General features: G+C 51.2%; 1 protein-coding gene across 14 annotated transcripts in view; it reads left to right on the top strand.

Annotated features, from left to right (window-relative positions):
- The window catches only part of LOC116951953 (adhesion G protein-coupled receptor L2-like), a 350,495-nt gene that overhangs the window by 193,203 nt on the left and 140,265 nt on the right, over window positions 1–17,027 (top strand). For 10 of the 14 annotated variants that reach the window (XM_032970867.2, XM_032970863.2, XM_032970866.2 and 7 more), the window contains exons 4-5: window positions 11,460–11,569; window positions 12,883–12,897. In XM_032970867.2, the coding sequence (XP_032826758.1) occupies window positions 11,460–11,569; window positions 12,883–12,897 (125 nt within the window). The remainder of the gene's footprint in view (window positions 1–11,459; window positions 11,570–12,882; window positions 12,898–17,027) is intronic. The other 4 variants (XM_032970875.2, XM_032970874.2, XM_032970862.2 and 1 more) reach the window with 1 other exon arrangement.

Genomic DNA, 17,027 nt, shown 5'->3' with positions numbered 1-17,027 from the left:
ACAGAGGCAGGCTTTTATGTGCGCAGCGTGACCGACATCCCAACCTGGTCAACGATCAGTGTTACAAAAAAATACCCCATCTTTGTAAGAAGTTGATTTTGTACCTAATTCGATCAAGCATAGCTATGAGGGCTTATTTGGCAGATAAGCACCGAATAAGCCACTGGCGAACGCAACTGAATCGGGAGAGCTCCGAGCACCTCGTGCGTGAGATAGAGCGCCGTAACGGTGCAGGCAAAGCACTATCATGTCACTCGTGCGACGTGAGTGATGTTCAGCAGTGGGAAAGTGGTGCGCTCGGCGCCGAGATGCCGGTCGCACAATTGGCGTGCAATCACTGAAAATGCAAAAGCAAGTACATATACAATTGTATTGAGTGCCTAGAAAACATATCTTTTTGGAAATATGATAATGGGAGCGCACCAAGCTGAGAAGAACGGCACCAAAGTAACACAATGCGGCTGTAGAATAACACAATGCAGCTGTAGAAGAGTTGTGCATTGTGCTCTGGACCCAGTGACCTGAGTTCTATTCCCAGCCATGGCTACCATCCATGGTGAGTGATATCTGATCCAGCGCCCTCCGACCCATCCTGCCAGCATGGTAAAGCGTGGTCAAACGTTCGTGGAGGAAGCCTGTATCCCGCCAGTGGAAAAACTAAATTATTATAATTACTTTGTATACATTTTGATTTAAAGCTTTCGTGACTGCAGGGATTCATATTTTTGGTTCTTTCGGAAAAGTCACGTAGAAGGGAAACAATAAAATAATAAAATATATTATTATCGTTTTATTGTTTTATATTTACCGAAAGAACCAAGAATAATAATTGTATTGTTTTACAATAATTTTATTGTTTTATATTTTTATTATTTTATCAAAACAACATTGTTTTATATTTATTTTACAATATTGTTTTATATTTATTTTATTGTATTGTTTCCCTTCTACGTGACTTTACCGAAAGAACCAAGAATATACGTTGTATACTAAAACTATTAAACTATTTTTTTTTATTGACCAGGCAAGGTCCACTGAGAAAAATATTTTTTTTCAGAAACGCAAGTGGCTTATCACGTGTAAATGTATAACGGCCAAATACGCTGAGCGCGTAAGGTATGCCTTAAAGCCTACGTTTTTACAAATCGCATTAACGTGTGCAGCTAAGAATAAAAAAGCGGCATGAAAAAAAACCTCAAAATGTAATGACACGATTTAATTATAATTGCGTGCAGTGACTAAAAATGCAGCGACATCTCTAGATGCCGCGCACAAAATCCGGGGGGGGGGATGTGGGGGTGGGGGCACGTTTCGAGAGAGGAGCGGCGAGTGAAAGGGCGGCTAACGGAGAGGGGGACGCTTCTTGTGTAGTGGATGAAGAGGTGCCGAGGGTAGCGAGAATGCGACGACGTACAATGGGAGAATGTGACGACGTACAATGGGGGAATGACGACGTACAATGGGGGAATGTGACGACGTACAATGGGGGAATGTGACGACGTACAATGGGAGAATGACGACGTACAATGGGAGAATGACGACGTACAATGGGGGAATGCGACGACGTACAATGGGGGAATGTGACGACGTACAATGGGGGAATGTGACGACGTACAATGGGGGAATGTGACGACGTACAATGGGGGAACGACGACGTACAATGGGAGAACGACGACGTACAATGGGAGAATGACGACGTACAATGGGGGAATGCGACGACGTACAATGGGGGAATGTGACGACGTACAATGGGGGAATGTGACGACGTACAATGGGAGAATGACGACGTACAATGGGGGAATGTGACGACGTACAATGGGAGAATGTGACGACGTACAATGGGAGAACGACGACGTACAATGGGGGAATGTGACGACGTACAATGGGGGAATGTGACGACGTACAATGGGAGAACGACGACGTACAATGGGGGAATGACGACGTACAATGGGGGAATGTGACGACGTACAATGGGAGAACGACGACGTACAATGGGGGAATGTGACGACGTACAATGGGGGAATGTGACGACGTACAATGGGAGAACGACGACGTACAATGGGAGAACGACGACGTACAATGGGGGAATGACGACGTACAATGGGAGAACGACGACGTACAATGGGAGAACGACGACGTACAATGGGAGAACGACGACGTACAATGGGAGAACGACGACGTACAATGGGAGAACGACGACGTACAATGGGAGAACGACGACGTACAATGGGGGAATGTGACGACGTACAATGGGAGAATGTGACGACGTACAATGGGGGAATGTGACGACGTACAATGGGAGAACGACGACGTACAATGGGAGAACGACGACGTACAATGGGGGAATGTGACGACGTACAATGGGAGAATGTGACGACATACAATGGGAGAACGACGACGTACAATGGGGGAACGTTCGCACGCCACGGCGGTCGGGCCAATAAGCGCAGAGCGAGAAGTCGGTGCTCTCGAGCAATTGAGCAAGGACTCTAACCAGGGGGATGAGGTCCGAAATACGGACGTACGGGATGAAAGAGAGATCTAGACCTCGAGCGTGGTGGGCGGAGGAGAAGTAGTGATGGGTCGGGGGTGGAGAGGGAAGAGGAGGCTAGAGGGAAACAAATTAGAAAAACTGCACCTTGACATGCGTGCGTGCTCTTGTGCGCTATACACACACAAAAACGATATCTAATTCTGTAAATGAATTGGCCCTCGTGCAGTGTATCGGGGGTCCCGCGCTTAACATTCGCGGCACGTCCACGCGCTCGTGAAGCGTGCGTTTTTTTTGTTTGCACGTAACCGTGTTGAGGGCATCTGTACAATCTTATTGCGGCACGCAAACATGCGCGGCTCGGACACGTGGGCATACACTCCATAAAATGAGATACGGTGGAGCATCTGTTCTCCATCTGCGGTCGGCTTTCAAAATTGCGCCTGATCAATGTAAGCGCGCCTAACGTGCGATCTATAGATGAGCTACCTTTGGTCGTGTGCCGTCGGCCTCTTATTTACGCTTTTGCGGGTCACGCCGCACCGCCCTCCGCGTTGCGCTCGCTCGCTCGTGCCCCGTTGTCGGCGCAGATTCACTCGCGCGCCAACGCTGCCGGCCACAGAGCTCGGGGGACACCGTGCCGACCGCGTGTCACTTGCGTGGATGCACACCGCACCGGGGTGCTGCTGCTGGTGGACAAGAGAATCGTGTTATTTGCTGCAGCCGAACGGCGTTTGGCCCTGCTCTGCGCGTCGAGTGCCGTTGCACGCGCAGTCGTGAATTGTGAGCTTGCTCGGGGAGTGTTAGTGCCACTGGCGAGCAAGCAGCACCGTGCTGCGAATCCGGCGAGATGGGTTCTACACCTGTCCACGGCCAAGTGCGCTATCTGACCCGGTCCCGGGTGGTCCCTTTGCCAATCTGCACTAACCAATGGCGAGCCCCCGATCTCTGTGACTGACATTGGCATCGGGAGGAATGAGCCCAGCAGTGGATTGAGAAAGAGCTGTAAATAATAATAATTATGTAAGAGTAATTATAATTTTTTTTGAGCTGAAGTTTTTCCAGGTGTGTTATTTTCTGGAGAATTAAAAAAACAATATCTATTTTCTCACTCAAGTGAAGTACTGCTCTTCCTCCTGTGTACAAACTTCCACATTCCTGTGACAGGAGTAAGTCCACCCACAGGTCCATCACTTCCGACTTACCTTATGATGGCACGGTACTTATTTTCAAACTGTGGCAGAGGGTGAAGCTCTTGAATCCTTATAATTACGAGTAACGTGTTCTATCCACTGCACCACCAACAAAAACAACTTCTCTCATTCATATTTATTCTATAATCAAAGTGCTTTGGCGATTTAACTGTCGACGTATTATGGCATTGCACAGTCAACCCCGGCTGGATTTTATCCCATAATGCCTGATGCTTTTTGCAGTGTTGCAGGCAGTGGCGTATATTGTTTTTTTGCCAGCCAGCTGAAGGGACCTCTTTTCCAGGAAAACCCTAATTAGACCCTTTGTGCAAAGTAATCCTTTACGTAAGCAAATAAGAACGATAAACAAGCGGCGGACAGTCCCCGTGCCTAAGAAGTTGCATACGAAACCGATATAACGATCCGGGCTGCTTCACATCTCGGCGTGCTTTATGACACGAGCCGTCCGCGGTTCGAACGGCGCGACGTCGATGCCCCCGCGCCGGCGGGGACACGGCGCCGGCGCCACTGTGGAGCTGCAGTTGAGGTTCTCGTCGCCATCGTCGTCACTCCCACGTTCGACTGCTCCCCCGCGTCGCGCACCCTGGCCCCGCTCCGGCCAGGGTGCGCGACGAACGCCCAGCCGCGGACGGTCGAGAGCGCGGGCTCTCGCTTGGGAAGTACAATCGACGCCGTGTCAGGAGGTAAAGGTGCGGCCCCTGCAATTGCTCGCTCGACACTAGACGGAGCTCAAGAGAGCCCCCCTCTGCAGGCTACTTTTGGCCTACTCTTCCACGCTGGTCAGACGTCTCGGAATCGGCGGGAGTACCCACACTTTGTCCCACCACACGCCGCGACCTGGAGGTCAACCGTGGTTCACCCGTTTATACTGCTGGATGGACAGAGGCGTTGGTGGGGCGGCTATTTGAGAGGCTGAACCGGCGACCTCTGTGGGCTGACCAAATAACAGAATCTAAATACTGTTGAAGAGCGGGATGTGTGTGAGGAAGCAGATGAGCAGAGGGCCCCTCGTGTTGCCTCTCGCTGGAGAAAACACTGCAGGATGCGTACGCCGGGAGCCATTGTTGGAGGGCGTCGGATCGAACTCGGAATGATGAAAAAAGAGGTGAACTCAAGTGCTTTTAGAAAACAAACTGAATTTTATCGTAAAAAGCAAAGCGACGCACCGATGTTCTTGAAGAAAAGCATTCTCCATCGGTGCATATTTCCCGTCGAAATGCATGCGGCTCAGAAACACGGTCACTGATAACTAAGAAGGGGAATGAACGCTGGGAAGTGCGCAGAGAAGCGTCGGGAGGGGGCACGCCCGGAGTGACGCCGAGAGACGGAGAGTGGAACGTGGGGAGCGGAGAGCAGACGCGCATGAGGCGCGTCGGGTGGACTCGGTAGGTGAGCCGTGGGCAGGACGCATCCTCAGAAGGGATTCAGGGCCCGTGGGTAACACCGCTGACGGAATGACAGGCGAATGGAGACCACGAGTCCGAGAGGGCGACCACCGCAGAGACGGAGTGACGATATCCGTCTCTCGCGTGCGGGAAAGAGAGATGGGCTCACGGCATTGGCGGACAACGAGATATGGACGACAGCCTGAGGGTCTTTATCCAGCAGTGGGTAGAACATGACCGATGATGTTGATGATGCTGGCGATGAACGATACGCTCTCGTGGCAGGCACACAATGCCTAGAATGATGGAGCCATGGCACGGCCGCGTTGTCTCGGGACGGCCACGCAAAGCGCGCTCCTCTGTGTTTGTTGCAGCGAAAGCGCCCCTGCTATCTGACTCGAGCAACGCAGCTGGCCACGGCGATTGAGAGGGAACAAATCGATACGCTTAAACGGTCGGCTACGTTGGCTGAACCCGTCGCCAAGGCAACTAATTGCCTCGACCACGTGAGTGAGAAATTGCTCGAGTGGGGGGGGGGTGGGGGGTGGTGCCGTGGGGTCAGCTCGCGGGACTCGCCATGCGGAGGTCGCCCCATCGATTTGAACTCCGCTGCAGCGGTGGAGGGAACGGTGGCGCAAGTTTCTGACATTCCCCCACCCCCCCGTCACCGCTGGCTCCCCACGCACTGTGCACCTAGCAACCGAGCAGCGCTCTGACGTCTTCACCACGGTTGGTCCACCGGCAGGTTGCCACGTGTGAGTACTCCCACCTCTAAACTATTTCTTTTATTTTACCAGGTAAGCTACACAGATGTTTTTTTTCTTTCAGAAACGGCTTGGCCACAAATGATCACTCGAAGAAGTGGCTTATCATGTGGAAATTTACGGCAGCCAGATACTCTAAAACGCGTGACGTTGATTCTCCTAAATGTGGAGGGAGAAACCGGATGGGGAGAGAGACACCGCAAACTCCAAATATACAGCAGCAGGCGTCAGGGTCAGGATGATCAAACCCACCACCTCCTGTCTACCAAGGCGAGGGAGTTAACATCTCGCCGCCGTGGCACTCACTAGGTGAGGCCTCTCCATCAGCACCGGGGCGTGAGCAAAACTTTGCAGGACTGCACCTTTACAATTACAACCTATAAATGTTTTTCAATTCACGTTCAAAGCCTCGGGGGGGTTGGAGTGGCAGGGTGGTTGTTTGTTTATGGCGGAAATAATCACGTGCCGAGCACGCCATTAAATACAAATCCCTGACTTCACACTAAAGGCTGAGGAGTGTTCTTGCGGTGATATACGCGCGCAAAGATTATACGTACAACACGCAAACAGCGGCTACGCCACCGTGCAAAAATTCACACTGCAGCCCACCCACATCTCTGTAATGCCCCTCGAGTGTTTTGCTGCTGCGCTGGCTTCCGTGATTCTACACACTTAAAATGCCCGCCACTAGTAATGGGCAATGAATCCAACTACTTACCAAGTCGAACTCACTAATTATTTGACCAGCAAATCAATCAGCTGACTTGCCAATGTACTCGTTGATTTAATCGTTTAAGGGGCCACAATGTTGCCGGCGTGAATAATGAGCAACAGTGCGGCCACCCAGGCAGGGCCGTGATGGTCGCAAGTTCCTTCACTTTGTCACCAAAGTTGTGTGGATAAGCTTCCCAGGACGGATGATTAATGCGCCCACAACTCCTCCTTTTTAACGACGTAAATGAAAGACATTATTTTGAGACAGAGTACAAAGAGCTCAAGTGAAGTGAACGAAAAGTAGAGTCGTTGCAAGCACGGAGTTTAGCCTTTCAGTTTGGTTTATTTGTTTGTGCACAGTACTTATACACCGCCTCGTTCCCGAGCGAACATGGTATTCCGCGTGCAATGACTTCCCTGCTGAGTAATGATCTCAAATGTCCCTTTGTTCTGGTGACTTAAAGCATACCACATGGGAGGCACGATGTAAATTATACACCACGATGACGATGATGATGATAGTTCACAAATTACGTGTAGCATACATACACTTTTCAACTTTTCCCTTGCCAAGAATGTATCCCTAAGGCCTAACATTGGTCTGATGGCTCAGGGGTTAGAAATCTGAGCCTGTCATCACTGAGATCCTGGATTTAAATTGGAGTTTTAGCCACCTGCGATTTAACGCGAGCTTTCAAGTGAAGGGAGTTTCAGCGCGGTGACAAACGACTGCACAAAAGAACAATCGGATTCACTGAATATGGCGAGATACTTATTGGTATATACACATGTACGTTGAACTTATTTCACGCCTTACATAGCCGACCGTGCTAATCGGAGGTGCAGGGGGAAGGACAACTTATTGGATCATGACGAACATTCCTCTGTCAACGGGGCACATGGGAAAGATGGTCCCCTATTATGTAGATAAACGAGGCCACCTGCAATGGATCTGAGAAATAGTTCTGTGATATCTGCTTCCACCGTGGTCATTTCGTGACCCACGGGGTGGTGTGCAGAAAGCAGCGCATCACCCCATGTGCCAGGAAATGGCCACTTTGGCTCATGACATGACAGACGTAATACAGATATAATGCAATTGGGCAAAAGGCAAATGAAAAAGTTCTGCCCTTTAGAATATTGGTGGACCAGGTGTCTCTATTTTATACGTGCAGTGGTTAATGCAATGAACCCGGTGAGTTCGATTCCTGGCCACAGCTATCATTGATCATCTGGACTTTTTATTTTCCTCCCAAACCACCCCCGTCCCCGCCTCCACTAACTTGCACTGACCAGCATGGTGAAGTATGGTCACACAACTCCCATAACCGACACGACACAGAGATAGAGGTCGTCGTCTCATAGTTGACTGACCAAGGGCTATACATGGTCTGTATTTTCTGACCCAAAACATCATCCCAGAGAGGGAGTGTCAAAACATTCGGATCGTAGGAGGGCAGCGGTTAATTTGCATCCTTCTCTGCCGCAAATATAGCACGTGGCCTTCTCACCCACGGCTGGGCAAAGTGATCCGAGCCCTGAGGCTCGTTTGCCTCGTCTCTCCAGTGCATCTCCACCGAAGAGACGAACTCTAATGACTCCGACAGCCCGCTCTGGCGGTCTGCCTCGGCACACCGCGTGGAATCCCGTGACGCTTTTGTCGTCATTGCCACGCGCGTCACGGCACGGTTATGCAACCGCGTAGCTTTCCGCGGTTGTCCAGCAGTTGTGCTGTACCCCCCCCCCCCCCGATGCGTTTTCTGGGTTTTTTCCGCATCTGTCGTCCATCGCGATGTCCGGACGTTCCTCTCCGCCTGCTGCTCGGAGCTTTCTGCTGGGAACTGAACCTCGGGAGCTGAATGGAGGAAGCTCCCGGTGCGTGCAGAGAAACGTCGGACATCGTGCCGAACATGGCATTTCAGTTTCCTGAAAAAGCTGTCAGAACGTGGAGCGAAACGTCGGACGGCGTGCCGAACGTCACGTGGGACGACTCGAACACCCAGCGGAGAGCAACGCCACCTCGCGCGTGACGTCACGTGATGCGCTGGCGGTGTGCTCTGCCCGGCTTACGTCCTACGAATAGCCATGCACGGCCATTTCATTAGTTGGTCTGCGGATGGCGCGCCTAACAATTGCAGCAGCTTTACATGAGGCATGCGTTTAATTGCGAAGATGTAAAGAAAAAAATACAAAGGCGTGCTCCCGCACGCACGCACGCTTCTGAGAATGCCGAATTACGTGGCTTGCAATTACAATGCACGCACCAGCGTATTCACGCCATCACCACACTTTCTGCCCTGCGGCGTGGTGTCGCGTCGTGCTGCATTGCCGCACAAGCATGATCGATGTGGGGGCGCTGAGCGGCGCTGCGCGAGTCGCCAATTCGCGCTTGGCCACTTTGCGCTCCTGCGTTGTGTTTCTGTATCATTGCCGGTATTCTCGTATGTGTACGTGTGCACGTCTATTTGCGCCGTGCTATGAGCCGGGTGGCCCGAATTATTTATCAGAATCAGAATTTTCATTGAGACTGGAGGAATTCGATGGGATATGAAGCTTTCTCTCACAGATAGCTAGTCGGATTTCATGACCACTGCTAACGTCAGTGGGCTTTACCTGGTAAAATACATTTTTTATATATTTTGAAAAAATCGATTTGCTTACCTTTCCTATACTTTGCACGCCTAACGTGTTTTTGTACTACTTGTTCTGTGTAACGTTCTGACCCCGTGCCCCTACTGGACATCTGTGAAAAAGAGCTTTAAAGCTCATCGGATTCCTCCTGCAGTATAAATAAAGATTCTGATCTTGGTTGTGGCGCGTGTCCCTGCGTTCCGTGCTCCTGGAACGGTCCCCTCGTTTTTTGCGCTCGGGTTTATACATCCATTTTTTAAAGGATTCCGGCGCGTGGCCGGCGATGTTTAGGAGGGCAAAGGGGGCTTTAGGCGTCGCAGCCATTTCTGTTAATCCACTGCAACGGAGGGGAAGGTGGGCACGTGAAGAGCTGCGTGCGTGTCTTCGGTCGAGAGCGACCTCACGCTCGGACAAGGGGGGGGCCCAGGGGGGCGCAGGGCCTGGAAGTCGTGGACGTTAGTGGGGGGGGGGGGGTGGTGTTTAAAATCGTTGTCTAAAGAATGGATTCGCGTGTCCTTTGAAAATCTGCCTCCTTTCCTTTAAGCGTGTACCCCAGATGACCCTTCCGTGGATGTTTCGACGAGTGTCGTGCGCCATCGAGTGTGGAAACAACAGGGAGCGCAGTCGTGGCAAAAGAAGGCGGTTGTCACCGTAATATTTGGTGGTAATGGGGGTGGGCAGCCTAATGCTGTGAGCCCCCTTAGGGCCCCCTTGGCTACTCGAAGCATGCCGACGCATGCCCCCCCCCACCACACGGATAGTTTTCCCTCCTCGCTTCAGGATCGTTCCTCCACGCGCCCGTGCCTCGCAGCGCTCCAGGACACCCCGGTGTAAAAGGGCACCGTATCAAAAAGAAATCATTATTATTATGCTGCTGCTGTGTGTTGTCAATATTAACGTTCATTTAGGCCTTTTGACGAAAGGTGGCAGCAAAATGAATCGGCAGGAAGTGGCTTAACGATAACCAGCCGTGTGGATGCAGTGCCTAGTGTACAAGATCGTGATAATTCAGTGGTGAGTTCACATCTTGGTTGGTCCTTCCCTCCTTCCTTCAGAACAATTCGTACCTTTCACATTTGCGGCATTCTCCTAACGCTAAGCGATACCGAAGGTGTCGCGCTTCACAGGTACGTATAGTCTGCCGGTAAGGGTCGATGTTGAAATGTGGTTTTACCAAATTAGGTGATTCGCGAGTACAATACTTTTCAAATTGGACTAATCTGGACGTGACGCCGGCACACGTGGCCTGTTTCTTGTTAAAAACGTCACGGGAGATGTCATGTCTGCGGTGTAAAGTATCGCGATGCCCTCTTTAGTGGGGGTCGAGTTTTTGCTCAAAAAAAGTAAACAAAATGAATGAACGAAGCAGGCGGCCTGCGATAGTTCGGTGAAGACGCCCGCGGTATTTGGCAGGGCGGCAGCTGCTCGCGAACTGCGAACCTCTGCAAGAAGCGGCAAAGGTGCCATCTCCTGCCGCGGCTCCCAAACAAACAAAATGTTCCTTGGTGTGGGCAGTCAGCGGTGTTCGTCCTGAGCACTATCTCACCCTTGTCAAAGGAATGTGGAATTTCCACCATTGACTGAGAGCTACAGTCGGACACACGTGCTCAATTGCTTGCTTGTAGGAGCAAGAAAAAAGCTTTTGGTTTTTGAACCTACAATTTTATAGTCTTATTTATTTATTTTGTGTTTTTAGTCAAAAAAGAGAGGGAAATTCAATAAGGCTCAATATATATAGACATCGAAACCACATGATTCTCTCTGCCTCATTTCCCCCAGCAGGTGTTACACAGTGACATGCACCTGCCGAGTTGCTGCATCTATTTACCCGATTGCCTCCGACAGTCAGGTAGACAATTGTGAGGCCATTGTGCACACCAGGCAATGTGAGATGGGGTGTTTGTCTGTCTGGGCGTTCGTGCGTGCGTGCGTGTGTGGAGCGGTAGTGTAGTGGTTAGCGCTACGCCGCGCTATGAACCCGGCGACCAGAGTTCGATTCCCGCTCACGGCCAACACCGGTGACGATTATCTGAACCGGTCCTGGGCCTCCCCTAGGTCGACTCAGTCTCAAACGAGTATCTGGTGCGGTGTGTAAACATCGCCGCTGAGGAGACAAAGGCGGCCGGGCGTGGTGCTGGCCACCCACCCCCTCGTGTGCCGTGCCGGCTTTCATAGGTGCTCGCCAACAACGCATGCCCCCAACCGTTTGTAAAAGCTACATGGGGGATCTTTGTCTTTGTGTGTGTGTGTCCGCGTGCAGGTGCAACAATCGGACGCAGTGCATCGTGGTGGCGGGCAGCGACGTGTTCCAGGATCCCTGCCCTGGCATCTACAAGTTCCTCGAGGTCCATTACGAATGCGTCCCCTACAGTAAGTGGTGCCACGTCCACTCCCGCTCCCTTCATTCATAATCCACTCCAGACAGCTCCCATGGAAATGCTACTCTGCACTAACCATCCATGCGGTTATATTATTATTATTGTTGTTGTTACAACGAAAATGCCACGTGTGATGATTTTTTTTTATTAACGGTATATGTTACCTAGCATGGAGAGTTTAGCATGTGACTGCCTCCCGTGTGTGTGCGCGCACGTACGAGCAGGCAAGCAAGCGTGTGCACGCGCGCGTGCGTGTGTGCGCGCGTGCGTGTGTGCGCGTGTGTGTGTGGGTGCACGCACCTGTGTGCGTGCGTGTGTGTGTGAGCGTGTGTGAGCGTGTGTGTGTGTGTGAGCGTGTGTGTGTGCGCGCGCATGCGTGCGTACGTGCGTGTGCACGCGTGGGCTCGCCGTGCCTCGAGAGCTGCATTATCTGAGTGGCGGTGCTGCTGGCTGCATTTCTATTTAAACGTCTGCATTTTGTCACACTATCAAAAGTTATGGCTCCCGCGCCGCCGCCGGGCTGTGCTGGATGGGGCTGCCGGTGGGGTTCACCGTTAGTTCCGCAACGCTCGACAGTTACGCCCCACAAGGGGTCTGCGAGGCCCCAGGCCGCTAGGAATGCCTCGTGATTTGTGGCCTCTCACGTGAGCCGTGTGGGCCGCTCTCTCGCAGGAGCGATTCGAGTCCACCGCAGGTGATCTCCCCCGCGCCGGGCGCCGCTGCCATCCTTAACGTGCTGTGCACGCTGTGGCGGCGGCGCGTTCCCCCCAGCTGCTTGCGACGGGGCGGGGAAAACATTCTGAGAGTCAACAGTTGGTTAGGACGGAAATTAAACTTGCTTGGAGGCGTGATTGTGTGCAATTAAACGGGAGAGAAAACAATTAGCTAATTTCATGCAAAGAATGCCGGTGATTGCAATTACAATGTTTGGGTCGCTTCATTTCTCAAATTTATAGATAGGGAAATTATGAATAGTGGATAATATAAAATGGTAATATCTTTGTTAATAGTAAAACAAATATTCTAGATCACACTGGATTAACTTCACGATATATTCCTTTCATGACACAAACGCCATGGACAATCCAGGTGCTGGCTCTGTCTCTCTCTCTCGGTGCCACGTAGATATTATTTTGTGTCCACGTGTGCAGAGCAAAGAGAATGGTAAGATGCCATGATGTGTCATCACCATCAATGTGTCCAGCAATTACCAAATTCGCTCCTGTGATTCGCACGGCTAATCTCTCCTCTTTTCTCCTTCCTCCTTAACATCTTCTCCCCCTGAAACCTGCCGCTAAAATGTAGGGCTGGAACAGAAAGGTAAAGGACGTTTACAAAATGCCATATAAATAAAAACAAAGCATCCTCCCCGTCACATACCCATCCCATACCCGTCCCTATACCCATCCCTATACCTGTCCCATTCTCATCCCATTCCCGACACCCCACTCCACCAGCCCATTTCCTCTCTGTGGGTCGATGATGGTGTGCCCCACCGCCCCCCCTGCGCCATGCAGACAGGCCCGATGTGCGTAGTGCAGTCGCAACTCATTTTGTGGGCTCCGTCCTGGTACACCGTGCCGTACTTTGACAGCGCCATTGCATGGTCGTAGCGCCCGCCCGCCTGTGCGCGTGCGCGTGCCTGCTTCGGTGCGTCTGTGCCTGTGCATGCGCTCGTGCCACGAACCCACCCCAGATGTCGTCTTTTGATCCCTGCATGAGCTTCCCCCGTACGAGCACGGGGGCCCATCCTGCGCCTCGCTCGCTGTCAATGTAAGCGCACAGACATGCCGCTCTCCATGCAGTTGATGGGGGGGGGGGGGTAGCGTTGTTGTGCGCGGGGACCAGGAGGAACCGCGGCCGGGGACAACGCCGCCGGGCGAAAGCCGCGTCGCGCTGTGCCCGACACAACGATGGCACAGCGCGTGTTCTTAAAAATGCAATACGGACATTTGTCAATCCGCTGTTGGATGGAGGGCCGCCCCACACGCTGTGTGGCCCGTACGGGTTGTGCTTGACCCTAATTCACGCACGCTGCTCTGTGTGGATCAGTGAAGGGGACGAGAGTGCGGGGAGGAGGGGGATCCAAGGACCGGATCAAGCATTGCTCACCGCCCGTATTAATCGTGGCCGGGAATTAAACTCGGGTCACAATGTGCATTATGCGTGGCGCTGCTAACCGCTGCGTCGACAGCTCTCCCCTCGTGATTATATAATGGGTCCAAATAATCTAAGATCATTTGAGGAGTGTTGATGCAGAGATTGATAGGATACAAAAGGAAACAAACGTGGCTCTTTAGTCGGTGTCTGCAGCGGTTTCTGCTGCAGACACCTCAACCTTGAATTTGTATCAGAAGCGCTCATGTCACACTTTGCCCCATGCATTCTTGTTATAAAGACGGCGAATGTTTTCTTTTTTGAGTGTGAAATGTTGTTTGTCCGATAAAATGTCTGTCAAAGTTCCCCCAATGAAATAATAACAACATGAAACCAAAGTACAAGTATGTCGACAATGCCGCAAAGGGAAACGTCGTCAAATATTAAAATCAGCGGATGTGCTCCTCTAGAGAGTCAAAAATGGAAGCCAGCGTGAGGGAGCCAATCAGACGGAGCGGAACTAAAAATGATGAAGGGACGTAGATGGGCACAATGCTACGGGATATACTCGGGCTTGTGCTGCGATGACACATGTGGGATTGTTGGGGGGGGACACAGGACATTTAGGGGGATCACCCCCCTGCGCTTTCCCATGAGTAAAACTTGTGGGGCTTTGAAACCATGCACACAACCACCGCTGTAGAACATTGAAGCATTGAGTTCTGCATCTCCTTTAATATGTACACAAGATTAAACAAATATTTTCAGATGTATTAAAACAGCCTTATTAATGTTAATGAAAAGTCATTTATAGATAAGATAAAGTTTTATTTCTTCGAGGTATATGTTAAACATATCCTTGTTAATGTTTAATAAATTCACTTTTAGATAAGGGTTAGGGTTATCATTCATCTCACATAATTGTTGTACAATAATAATGTTGAATAATTTGCACACCTTGGTTAATCCACTGCCTGGTGAAAGCCTCCTTGCTCTGTGCAGCGATGGAGGGTTGCTTCTACCAAACTTCACCATGCTGGTCATTGGGAGCTTGTGAAGGGGACGGAGAGCCATTGGAGGATGGGTGGGGGTGCAAGATCAATGCAGATACCACTCGCCACTGATGTTAGCCGTGGCAGGGATTGCAACTCGGGTCACCGGCTTCATCGCACACAGTGCGCTAACTATTGCACCACAACTCCACCATATGGCTTCTACTTGTCGTGAATATTTTATTTTATACCTACGTGACTTTACCGAAAGAACCAAAGAGTAGAGCATGAATAACATGTTAATGAGTACATTATTTTCAAGATGAGGGTTATGGTTGTTGGTAATATCACACAGAAGATTTCTCCGATATGCAAGATCCAACAGCTACTGTGGTTCACACATTCCCATTTTAATAATTTCATATTGAGCTTGCACCCATTCCAAGCTTCAGAAGAGGACAAATCAACCACCAGAGGCGGCTCCTCCTCCTGCGCCGCCACCGCAATGAAATAACGGAAATTCCTGACTGAAATCTGTTTCTGCTGCGTCAAATTCACAATACATCCCTTGGAAAGGAGTGTTGTTCTGAGAGCGGCAAGTCCAACCCTGCGGACTGCCAAACGCCTCTGCACCTTCACCACCCCAATATGTCTGGTAGAAATGTAACGATGATGCATCGATTAATGGATTAAAGTCAATCCTAGCAATTTGTGCATAGATTACAAGTGACCGCCGAAGGCGACACGCGGATGGCATTCCAACGTTGCGTTGAGGTTCGTGGAACAATCATAACTCTTCATATGGGAATTTATTTTTGTTTAGATGTAGAAACAATACAAACAATACGGTGAACAAGACGAACAAGAATCAATTCCCGATTTGACTCTGTGAGCCCCGAATCGTGACAGTATGGTACAAAGACAAAGATCCCCCGTATAGCCTGAACAGACTGTTGGGGCAAGTGCTGTTAGTGAATACCACCTATGAAGTATGGCACGACCTACAAGGGGATGGGTGATCAGCGCCACGTCCGGCTGCCTTCATCTCCCTCGTGGCGATGTTTACACACTGCACGAGGTGCACATTTTAGGCCGAATCGACCTAGGGGAGGCCCACAACCGTTTCAAATGACCGTCATTGGTATTGGCCATAAGCGGGAACTGAACCCGGATCGTCAGGTTCGTAGCGCAGCGCGCTCACCACTACCGCTCCTCACACACGCACGCACACTCCGTGCAAAACGCATACAGGACAGACCCGCACATTACAAACAAACACATGCATGCCTCATGTTCAGCGTGACTGAATCTGCAGTCTCAACTTGAGAAGCCTTCCCTCTCGAGCGATATCCTCCTTGGCGAAGGCCACACCCGGTACAGGTGGCTTACATACCCCCCGTGTGACATCTAACCGACAAATCTTTTTGTGTCATTCTAGGGCCCCGTGACTTAACACTGCACTGCGTGATTCATCTTCTCAAACCTCCCCACTGTGGCCTCAACTCGTCTATTCGGGCTTGAGTTGGAAGCTCCCTTTGAGGACATTCAATAGCTCATGTCGATGGGGTCACTTCTGACCACATGGCTATCAGCTACTGGCCCCTGCGGGATCAGGTTTTACTCCCTCTGAATTCCTTCTGTTTACGAATGATTTACTGCAAACAGCAAAATGTTACAATTGCTGTTTAGGTGGCAACGCAAGTCTCGGTAGCTCGATTCTGTTTTCAATCACATTCAACTCGTTCCCGACAAACCAATAGCTTGCAAACTTTCAGCAGCAGTAGCGAATTTCTCATCAATCCTCCCTCGGGAAGCTGACAAACGTCGCTTCGAATAAGCGGTGGAAAAAATCGGGTATTTTTCATTTTGTCCAGGAGAAACTTGGCGGCACTGCCACCACTCGCTCGACTCGTTAAGCTCACCGATCCCATCTCGTGCAACTTCCCTCGAAGGCGTCGGCCCCCGTGCGGTGCGTGATACCAGAGGACGTGACGGGAGGGCCAGGTCCTGTAGACAATACCGGCAAAATCAGGCTCTGGCCCGAGCAAGGCTATAGCGGCAAATCAGCGCCGCCGTCACCGGCGCTCCCGATCAGACGCTCGTTCAACGAGGCAAAATTGCTCGTAAGTGCAGCAATCAGGGTGCAGAGAGCGGGGGGGGCGGGGGGGGTCGCGGTAGTGCGCGCTCGTAGTGATTTAGTGAGAATGCGACACTTTGCAGAATCGGTGCCTTGAATGCGCGATGATGCCCCCACCCCCTCGCGCTGAGCGTGCGGCGAGCACCGCGCCGTTCACAGTAATTGCCAGGGCGTGCACGGCGCGTGTAGCGTGCACGGCGCGTGCCAGGCACGTGTAGAGCGCC

Source organism: Petromyzon marinus, chromosome 44 (genome assembly GCF_048934315.1).
Source record: "Petromyzon marinus isolate PM22_M1 ecotype Great Lakes invasive population chromosome 44, UKy_Petmar_22M1.pri1.0, whole genome shotgun sequence".
In the NCBI taxonomy this organism is placed as follows: Eukaryota; Metazoa; Chordata; class Hyperoartia; order Petromyzontiformes; family Petromyzontidae; genus Petromyzon; species Petromyzon marinus.
The sequence above is the reverse complement of the archived record's forward strand: the minus strand, read 5'-3'. Positions and strand labels throughout refer to the sequence as shown.